General features: G+C 38.3%; 2 protein-coding genes across 2 annotated transcripts; one reads left to right on the top strand and one right to left on the bottom strand.

Annotated features, from left to right (window-relative positions):
• Nucleotides 1-688: 688 nt before the first annotated feature.
• On the bottom strand, nucleotides 689-4,396 carry klf1 (Kruppel like factor 1 (erythroid)). The gene is made up of 3 exons (XM_085356345.1): nucleotides 4,234-4,396; nucleotides 2,217-3,075; nucleotides 689-2,126 (listed from the first exon to the last, which is right to left on the bottom strand). The coding sequence occupies exons 1-3, from the start codon at nucleotides 4,306-4,308 to the stop codon at nucleotides 1,951-1,953; spliced, it is 1,110 nt and encodes a 369-aa protein (XP_085212471.1). The 5' UTR covers nucleotides 4,309-4,396; the 3' UTR covers nucleotides 689-1,950.
• A 2,591-nt stretch (nucleotides 4,397-6,987) lies between these two features.
• lg6h22orf23 (linkage group 6 C22orf23 homolog) lies at nucleotides 6,988-9,595 on the top strand. The gene is made up of 6 exons (XM_085356344.1): nucleotides 6,988-7,081; nucleotides 7,647-7,709; nucleotides 8,433-8,588; nucleotides 8,757-8,894; nucleotides 9,239-9,339; nucleotides 9,500-9,595. Exons 1-6 carry the CDS (start codon nucleotides 6,988-6,990, stop codon nucleotides 9,593-9,595), a joined length of 648 nt encoding a protein of 215 aa, XP_085212470.1.
• The last annotated feature ends 605 nt before the right edge of the window (nucleotides 9,596-10,200 follow it).

Below are 10,200 nucleotides of genomic sequence, written 5' to 3'. Positions count from 1 at the left end.
TGCTGATATCAAACATAGTGCTTTCTCTCTCTTGGAAAATGAAAAATGTGTTTTCACTTTCTTTGAAAACCCCAAATGACTTGAAACGGACAATTCTTCCTAATCTTGCTGTAAAGCAAACAATATTTAAGGGCAGGGGTATAAAACATTCAGCCCACTGGAGGGTCCAGTTTGATGTACTAATGACTGAAAAATGCAGTTTTGCAGTACTGACAAGGACATAAATCGTGGCCTGTTGTGCAAAAAGAGTAGTAAAGTAACTAATAAACCATTAAACAAAAAAATATATATATCATTGCTGACAAATATCATAGTATTTCTCAATAATTTTGAAGTCCCAGCTTTATGGTTTTGTGATTTATTTGTATTTATTTTTTATTTATTTATTTTTAAATCAGGCTCGACTGACCAACAGTTTTACAGAATTAAAAGTCTTTATTGTTGGAATTAAAACATCTTAAAAATTCTTAACACAACAATGCTAACAACGCTCTTTTGAAACAAAAATATTTTACAAATAATATAGTATCTTCTGCTGTTGTAAAAGATCGTGACAATAAATATGTTGCTTATTTTTTAATGACAATAGAGAGCTCAGAAAAATACTGATTATTTACAGCTTTAGCAAATGCTTATTTTTAAATAAAAATATGTTTTAAAAAAATAAACCAATATTAGTTTGCTTCACATATAATTTAAGTCATATTTCTATTACCATTTTGGACACACCAGCTCATGGGTATGGGTCAGTGTTTCTCTTTCTGACTGCATGATGTTTAACTGTTGTGTCACATCAGTTTTGTGGTCCTTTTAAACTGTATAGAACCCAGTGTAATAGATTTATAGTTATCAGATACTTTGTAAGGACATAAAATCATACTGCAGTGCAGTATTCTTTCTTTCCCTTGCACAAAAAGGGGGAATTAAAAAAATTAAATTAAACATTGATATTTGCACTTGGCCAAAATCTGCCAAATATCAGTACTTCATCTTGCTTTGCCTGTAAGGGGAACAGAATTTGAGATGACTATATCATCTCAGTGCTGACATAATTAAGCATGGCTAATAAGCACTCGTGGCTTTCTTCGTAAGCTGTGAGTTCTGGATACACTGTTGTGTGTCATCTTGTAACCAATGCTACAAACACTTTTAGGTCTTTTGTTAGTGTTTAAGTCCACTGTCTGTAAACCCACAGTGTGTACAGTGTTTGTAAAAGCGGCTCTTATAGCTTTAGACATGCTTATTTTACAAAGGTTGTCTTCTTCTGGTTGACATGCTGCCAGGTTAAGTTAGGACTTTGATTTAAGGTATATGGTAACTGTTGTGCTCAGATATGTAGATGTGATGGTTAAAGGGTACCCAATATTATCTGTCTATCTAATATTGTCTGTCAACAATGGTGGATGCTCATGTTAAATAAGGCTAAGGTTTCACGTATTGAGGTCAGTGTACGTGTGAGTAATCCTATCAGCTAAATGTTCAGGTGTCAGACTTTCAGTTTCTACAAGTTCTTTTGTACGATGTCACAGAGGTAGATATCTCTAAAACGGTCATCTTAGCACAAAAGCCCCACACGAGCAGCCAGTCATGATAAAGCTGGCTTCTTTGAGATAAAATATGTGTAATAGAGAGAGACAAAGGAGATAAACTTGCTACAGTGCCTGCAGCAAGTCCCCTGCTCCATCTTTTTTCTGTGGAGTACTTCTCTAATTACCAGTGCTTCAGCAATTACTAATGGTCACTCTTTAAGTGACGGATATCAATCATTTCTGAAGCTGAAGGGTTTTCAATTAGATTTTGAGTTAGACCTATCTCATTTGTTTTGTAAGTATACCAAAAACATCTACACCAGATGACTTTTGAGGTCCTACATTCAGACAAAATTTGTCTACTTTTTAATTAAAATGTCCTATAATGGCAGAGGTGTAGATTGGTGTATATGCGAGAGCGTTAGTTGTGTCTCTTCATGTGCAGAGCCAGGTGGTCTGAGCGAGAGAAGGCTCTCTGACAGAGCATACACTGGTACGGTTTCTGACCCGTGTGCTTGCGGTAGTGACGTGTCAGCTCATCCGAGCGGGCAAATTTCCAGCTGCAGCCCTCCCATGAACAGTGGTAAGGCTTTTCACCTGATAAAAGATAATAAAGCAGATAGCAGTTTTTTAAAAAAGCATCATTTAAACCATGAGTTAAGATCAGTTGTTTCTGTTGTTGGTTACCTGTGTGGGTGCGGAGGTGAGCCTTGAGGTGCGAGCTCTTGGTGTAGGTCTTGCTGCAGCCGGGGTATTCACAGCTGTGGATGGCTGGTCTCTTTTTCCCCGTAGCTCTTCTGCCACGCTTCCCTTCCAACCCACTAGGGGGCACCTGTTGTCCAACCAGCAGAGGCTGCTGGTGCAGGGGCAAATGCCCCTGGCTGTGGTTGTAGTCACAGTAAAGGCTGGCAGTGTGGTTAAAGTGGGGCAAGTAGCGGTAGTGTCGAGGGTCAGGAGTCACAGGCTGAGGTCGGATGAACCTGTTTTCAGGGATGGCCACCACGGGAGGCTGTTGCTGTTGGTGGTGGTGGTGATAGTAGGGGTTGAAGTCCCATGATGCAACCTTACTGAGGCTTCCTCTGCTGTCTTTTTCAACACTTCCTCCTTGGGAGAAGTCAAACTGATTTACATTATGCACATTAGAAAATAAAGTTCGACCTGTTTGATCGTCATTAAAACTACGCTGGTACAGCTCTGGCTGGACTGTGGTGGTTTCAGCAAGGGACATGAGCTCAGCCATGAGGCTGCCGCTGTTCATCTGTAGACTCTCCTGTCCTGATGGGTCCTTAAGCACACTCGTCTCTTGGTATGCAGTGTTTGGGTCAAACTGCGGAAGCAGTTGGTTGCTGTTGTTGAGAGAGGGGCTAGGGTCGGGGGAAGGGCTGCGCCACTCTGACAGCAGAAACTCAATGTCCCATGATGCTTGGCTGTCATCATCCAGGAGCTCCTCTGCCATTTGTTCAGAGACCTGCAGTTGCTCAGAGCTCTTTGGTGACAGTTTAGTGCTTGGGGAGTCCAAAGGGAGAGACCCATCTGACTTACACACCTGTTGGAGAGAATTTTAAGATCATGAAAACCAAGAACATCCTTAAATGTTCACAGAGGGTATTTTCCAAATATACAAACAAACTAGATTACTTATTTTGTTTACCTCAGAATAACCAAATAATAATATAAGCCCATAATAAATTCAGCTGAATTTCATCGAATGAGTAGATTTTCTTAGCATTTGCACCAGTGAGTCAAGCTTCTTGCTTAGGGCCACAAAGCGCCTAATCTGATTTAAAACGGACCAGACCAGTAAAACTGTTGCGTAATAACCACTGTGAGATGGTTTGAGAAAACTATGTGCAATTTCAATAATATATCTCAGTTTTTCTATGTGCAGACAGACTTCTGTTATCACATGTACATTACAATTTGTAGATCACAATGGATCTGCAAAGCCACAAATCCTCAAGTGTAGAGTATTTTTGAACTTCAACAATATTATTTTTAGTTCTGTATAAAAAGAACAGCTTCCGTCTCAACATACTTCTATCTTTATGGACATTTCCACTCTGTTCTGTTACAAATTTGAATTATTAATGACTGTTATTCAATTGTAAAACTTTCAGACTTTGCAAAGTCACTGTTCTTTATTACTGATTTAATTTAGTTTAGTTTCTTTCACATAATAGTAAAAAAAAATTTTCAGATTGCCAGAAATAACAAAAAAAATGCATTAATTTCTGCCCACTGTGGTAATAGATGCTGGTGGCTCTCACACACGTGTATTATTCTAATACAAATCCAAAGCTATCATTAAAGATATTCAATAAATTATTTATTAAGCCAACAGTTTTGCTCCCTGCAGACTTTCTTTACATTGTGATTTCATTGCTTTTTCATATAAAGCAGCACAATCCACAATACAATAAGTGAACTCAATTGGAACAACAGCAAAATTTTACAAAAAGTTACCAAGTGTAAATAAGATTTCATTTAACTTCATCTTGAAACTGTATGCAGTATATTTTTAGAGCCCTTTAGAACAAACAAAAAAACTTACAAGTCATTTTGGTAGCAGTTTAATTTTGAGCATTATTCCGTCACTTTTGTAGTAAAAGCAGACACATAAATATTAAATGGTCACACTACATGAAAGGTGAGTCACTATATTTCGCTAAAAGAATCAAATATTTGAAGTGAACATGCTACTTACTTTCATATTGTCAGTGGAGTGAGAGAGGTTTGAGAAGGAGCTGAAGGAAGGGAGCACAGCCTGGGTAACAGCCATCAAGCAGTCTGATATGGCAACAGGTGTAACAAGAACAGGAAAGTTTCTCTTTTCTTTTGGATACTTCTGTATTTTTTTTTTTTTACATGCCCACCTCACCCTCAGCTAACAGGAAGTCAGACTCCAGCTCACCAGGCCTCTCATCCCAGTTACAGTCCACTCAGTGCAAACAGGCCACAGAGAACTGCCTCCTTTTCGTCATTGCTTGCCTGCTATCTCTCCCTCCTCTCTCTTGTCTATCTCTGTCAGCTGCAAGTCTAACTTCAAATCTCTCGTTTTCATGTAGGTTTTGACCGTTAGGAGGTGGAGCATACGTGTAAATTACTTCTCTGGTTCCTTTAAGACCGGTCATTTATAAACCCTAAGAACAACCTTCGCTTTTGCTGCAATTAAAAGCTAAAATTTGATGAATCATTATCAGTGAAATGGTCACTGACGTGAATATGCTCAACAATCATTTTACACTCATGTTTTTAAAATTCTTAAAGTACGTTTTTACAGATGTTTATTTCACAGAGGAAAAAGTTGGGATCAAATAGCAACACACACATTTTTTTAAGGCTTCACAGGGAGTCAAATGATGATGAGGATTAAAGCAATAGTTGTTAACTGTTTACGCATTAAACACGAAAGAAACATTTTTGATTTGTCACTGGAAACTTTTATTTTGTAAGTAGAATATGTCAAAAAGGGAAAGGGGGAAACTGTTTTACAAAATTAAACAATAAATTAATATAAATTTGCGTATGTGAGTTTTAATTTGTATCATTTGGCATTTGTGTAGCACTGCACGTGTCTGACAGTGTACATCAGGTATTTCAGGGAAACAAAATCATGCTAATGATGTAGAGCTAAAATGTATCAAATATGATACACTAGCCTTAACAGGATTAAACAGCTGCTCCATCAAAACTGAACGAGTAGTTTTAAAATGATACACAAAATAATAAAATCATGATAATTAGATGGTAACAGTCACTGCAAATAGTTGCAAATAAAAAAAAAGGGGGATAAATAATGCTGAAAACATCTTCTAAGTTTACTGAACTACCATCCATACTTTTGAATGTCTACACAAATGCCTTTAAAGTGCAGTAAAATTAAGCCTGTAGACAAATGGCGCACACTCAGTTATTTTTCATTCACAAGTAAACAGATCATTGGCTGTTATCAGATGAAAGGCCGCTATCTATTTAAGCACGCTTTGGCACAAAGTCCAAACTGTGTGGGCACACATACAGAGATGTTTTATGCACGTTTAATGTTGATAGACATGTTAATTGAAAAAAGAAAGCATACATGATTTGAAAAAGCAGCTTGCATACTTTTAATATGATTGTGTAAATACCTAAAAACAGGTGACTGGCATATAAACATATACTAAAACAAATAATGGATATGTAGTAATTTTAATTGTTTGACTCTACAGCAGAAAGTGAACCTCTTCTTCTGTTTTTGCTGCTTACAGTTTAACACACTTGTGCACACAGGTTGTGTCTGTATTCCCAGCGAGGACGTGTGACTTCTGAGAAGACCTATGTGTGAAAGGTGATTATATTCGGGCTGCTGTTTATCTGCAGACATTCAGCAAATGCAGGCTGCTGTATTTCCACAGATAATGATGCCCTGACTGCTGCTGACCCCCGATGACTTGCCCGCCACTGATAAAGACTCTCTCTTGAGAGTCTTCCGAGTGACGACTACACATAAGACATTCACTATGCAGGTTGAAAAAATATGCAATGATCGACTGCTTTATAGACACATTGAATCGTACATGTACAATGACAATAAAGGGCCATTCTATTCTATTCTATTAAACAAGTTCAATTTAGGCTGTTTATTTGTCACTTTCAAAGGCATTGACTGAAAATGCATTTGTTTGAGTCTCACGATTGGTAATTAGTTTGCGTTACTCTTAATTATTTTTTTTGAAATCCCTTGTAGTTTTGATGATATAATGTCAATATCTTAGGGATCCATATGAGTGTTTTGTTCTATAAAAATGGTATTTAGCTATTAATTAGCTAGTAATTCCTGACTTCCTCTCTGTATATATATTTTAACAGAATAAAAAATGTTTAATAGACTCTTGGTGACAAAACTAAAATAAATGAAAATAAAATCAATAACTGATGGAAGCCATTAAAACGGTAATAAAAAATAATAATCTGTCTCCCTCTAGTGGCCATAGTTGACACTGCACCACTGTCTTGAAACCATTGGTAAGCGTAAAATATCTTTTAAAAAAGATTTTAAAAACGTGGAGTCTTATAGTAATAATTTTCTGTCTTTCCCTCTTTTTTTCCTTTTTTTAAAAACATATTTCAGTGAGTTAAAACAGGGCTTTTGTTATTTAGTTGCTATAGCAACATAGTGTTACTGCCGTCTTCCTGAGTTTGAAGTTGGTCTCCTTTTTTAAAGACTGGCCTTTCCTTAAAGAACAACGAGGTAAGCTTTAATAATGTTATTAGTGTTTAATATTAGATTATTAATATAATATTTAGTTACAATATTTGTCTCGTAGATTAACGGGTTTTTTTCCGAAGCTTTAGGTCGTGTTGAAGTCATTCATAGATCACAGCGATGAAGTTCACGTTAAATTCAGGAATAACAGCATCATAAATTGAACTAAAACAATGGTTTTCTGGGTTGTAATTTGTGTGTTTTAGTTTGCAGATGGAAACTTCCTCACAGGCTTCAGCTAGCAGGGGATTGTGGAACAGCCCCAGAGCCACACAGTTCAGCAAGGAGACCCAGGACATGCTGAGATGTAAGCTGTGCTCCAAAAAATCTGAGCTCACTAAAGAAACATTAATAAAAACCTTAAATTTTGCTCTAGCATATTCTAGCATGCATACATGATGATATCAGTGCAGCAGTTTGAACTAGAAATACAGTGTTGACAGGCTGGAATCAGCCCGCCACAGACTGCCCAGCTTTGTTCAACCTTGATGTGTTGATAGTTTTGAATTACTTACTACGTCTTCAAGCAGTTCCTCCAAAGGTTTCAGGCATGTTGGAGTTAAAACCTCAGATAAATTGTCCTGGGTCAGAGGGAAGTTGGGGTTTCCAGATTTGAATATACCCACCAGCGCCTTTCACTCTGAGTGTGAGGCACTTCAGTGTCATTGTCAGTCCTGTAAACACACCATGTGAGCTTTTCGTGGTCAGAACATTTGTTCTTCATTTTGCATGTCCTCAAATTTTATGAAGATATGAGAGATTTTCAGCATGGTCTCAGAATTTATGATCCCGCTATAGAGCTGTGTCTGTGTTTCATTTACCGTTGCTGAGGCCTGTGCTGTGTACTCTTATTGTTCTGTTTCTGTGCTCAGTGTTGAAGCAGGAATCAAGGGTCACCAGCCTCAAGAGAAAACAGATCAACAATCAGCCAAAGAGTAAGTTTGTTAAAGGTCTGATACTGTCTCATGGAGTATTTTCTTATATTTATACTTAAGATATAGTTGTAAGTTAATAACAATATTCCACTCTGTACATATGACCTGTTGCTAAATACCATCATGATTTTGGCCCTTATGGTGCCATATACTGTTACTATTGGACTTCAGATTGATTTAACACTCGGGCATGATGTGCTGAGAGCAGGTGTACCTGATATGGTTGCCTAAATTATGTGGTTCACGTTGTAACTCCCACCTGCTGTTCAAATCTGTTTGTAAGGAGCAGACACCCAGGGTCTGGATTGGGGGACAGAGATCTAGGCAGAGATGCCCAGATCTGCCTCCTCCCAGCCACCACCTCTTATTCCAAGGCATTCCCTGGCAAGCCAAGTGACACAATGTCCATAGCTTGTCTGTTCCGGGTCTCTTCCCAGACACTACCAAAACACCTCTCCGTCCTATTCAGATGCCCAATCTTCCTCAGCTGACTCCTTCTAGTGTGGAGAAGCTATGTTTATACTCTGTACCCCTGTCAAATGATCGAGAACCTCGGCCTAGCCCAGTTCACTGTTCAGTTTCTTTAAACTGTGAATCATGCAAAGCTTGTCGGGAAGAGTCCCACACTTCAAATATGGGGTTTGAAAAAAAGCATCCACAATTAGCAACGCTTCATTTTTTGTAAACAAAAAACTTTTGCTGCTGTAAAATTTTCTCCTTCAGATGAAACAGCTTTGCCTTTCACCTCTGATCCGGCACAGTCTTCTCCTGGTAAATCTGTCCAGAAACACTGGCCAGTCCACACTCAGAAACGCACCGCCAAGGCATGTCGGTCTGGGAACAGCTACGAGAGAGAAAAGTTTCGTCCTGGTCCAACACGTACGTTCTTGAAACTGACATAAATTTCAGTTTATGTGTATATTGCATGTCATCGATCCCTTCAATTTTCCCCATTTCTTTCCTTTTCTTCTTCATTTATTCCATTTTCTGCACTCTGAGAAAAAGTCAGGCTCTGTTTTTCGGAACTTTTTCTTCATGTCACCCAAGGAGACCTAGAGAAAGAGAAGAGGAAGCTTCAGAACATCTTTGCGCATGGGACCGAGCAGCCCGGAGCGGGATCTTCTCAGAAGCCTCCTCAACATCAGAGCTCAGAAATACCAAAGATGATGGATCGCTATCAGGAAGGTGAGGCTGACTGCAGAGCAAAACAATGAGGTGGAGCGGTTACACCAGCATCATATTTGAATCTTAAAGGGACAGTTTAACCCCCAATTTTTCCTCTTGCCTGTAGCGCTGTTTATCAATCTAAATTCTTTTATTGGGAGTTGTTTTGTAGATTTCAGCTCCAGAAATGTCTGCCTTCTAGATTGTAATAGAAGTGCATGGAACCTTGGGGTGTTTTTAGTGCAACAAAAGATACATTTGAAAAACGGAAATTTGTTTTTGTAGGGAATATTTTCTGAGCCTTATGACAAGATCAATGTGCTCACTGACCTTCAGAGTAAGAACACGTTCTGTTTTTCCTGCAGTTCTGAATGAAATACAGGAAAGACAACAGTTTCTGGAAGACATGGCCTCCCTGGGTCAGGAGAAAGATTATATCAACATCATCAACACTGAGATATCTCAGGTAAACGTGCTTTCAGCCACTATTATGTTCATTTAGTATTGTATTTTAAAATATATATATATTTTTTTTTTTATTTCAGTGATGAGACAGATCAGTAGCAGTTTAAATTGAACTAAGATATGATCAGATTCACTTAAATGTATCCTGGCTCTAATAACAGAAATTACGAGAATTGGAGATAATGGAAAAATCCCACGTTCCCACATCTGATACAAACGCAGAGAGGACAGAAAATGCAGCCAACAAAGAAGACTGACTGTTGTCTTTGACCGGGCGGTCTGCTTCTCTTCAAGCAAGCGACATACCTTCAGTCAGAGCAGAGACACACGCGCACGCCAGTGAATACAACACACATCTACCCAACTGTGTGAATTTCTTTTATTCCTCTGCCTCCCAGTGTCAGTATTTCACACAGTCCTGCTGCCGTTTTAGGACAATGTACAAGATGACAAAAATGTGGTGGCACAGAAGCCCTTTGTTTCAGCTGGACAGGAAGTTAGGCACAGAGCAGAAACAGACAACAGACACAGCCACACAAGACAAATACATCATCTAAGAGACGAGAACACGAACAGAATGAGTAAACGCGTTTACATTAGCTCGAACTAACGATGTATGCAATAAAATAAATGGCACTCGATATAAACTAAGGCAAAACACACACGCACAAAAAGGCATAGTAAAATATAAATTAATGATTGCATACCTCAGGTCCATCCTTCGATAGTTAAAACCGTTATAAACTGGGCTTTTGCTACAGTTGATAAAATACTGTATATTTTCTTCTTCTGAAATTCAATATTGCATCTGTTACCTTCCATAATAAAAGGACACCTATCCTGCTTTTCCTTGGAAAATGAA

This window comes from Diplotaxodon limnothrissa, linkage group LG6 (assembly GCF_057381915.1).
Source record: "Diplotaxodon limnothrissa isolate DT_005_m linkage group LG6, D_limnothrissa_male_GT1.1, whole genome shotgun sequence".
NCBI classification, from domain to species: domain Eukaryota; kingdom Metazoa; phylum Chordata; class Actinopteri; order Cichliformes; family Cichlidae; genus Diplotaxodon; species Diplotaxodon limnothrissa.
Note: the sequence above shows the minus strand (reverse complement) of the source record. Positions and strands in the feature narration are given on the sequence as shown.

What these genes read in the sequence shown, in the direction of transcription:
- klf1 (XM_085356345.1), bottom strand. Translation starts at nt 4,308, where the DNA reads ATGGCTGTTACCCAGGCTGTGCTCCCTTCCTTCAGCTCCTTCTCAAAC. An exon ending in ACTCCACTGACAATATGAAA is followed by an intron (nt 3,076 to 4,233) that starts GTAAGTAGCATG and finishes TCTCTCCAACAG; the next exon opens with GTGTGTAAGTCAGATGGGTC. An exon ending in TCACCTCCGCACCCACACAG is followed by an intron (nt 2,127 to 2,216) that starts GTAACCAACAAC and finishes ATCTTTTATCAG; the next exon opens with GTGAAAAGCCTTACCACTGT.
- lg6h22orf23 (XM_085356344.1), top strand. Translation starts at nt 6,988, where the DNA reads ATGGAAACTTCCTCACAGGCTTCAGCTAGCAGGGGATTGTGGAACAGC. An exon ending in GACCCAGGACATGCTGAGAT is followed by an intron (nt 7,082 to 7,646) that starts GTAAGCTGTGCT and finishes TTCTGTGCTCAG; the next exon opens with TGTTGAAGCAGGAATCAAGG. An exon ending in GTTTCGTCCTGGTCCAACAC is followed by an intron (nt 8,589 to 8,756) that starts GTACGTTCTTGA and finishes ATGTCACCCAAG; the next exon opens with GAGACCTAGAGAAAGAGAAG.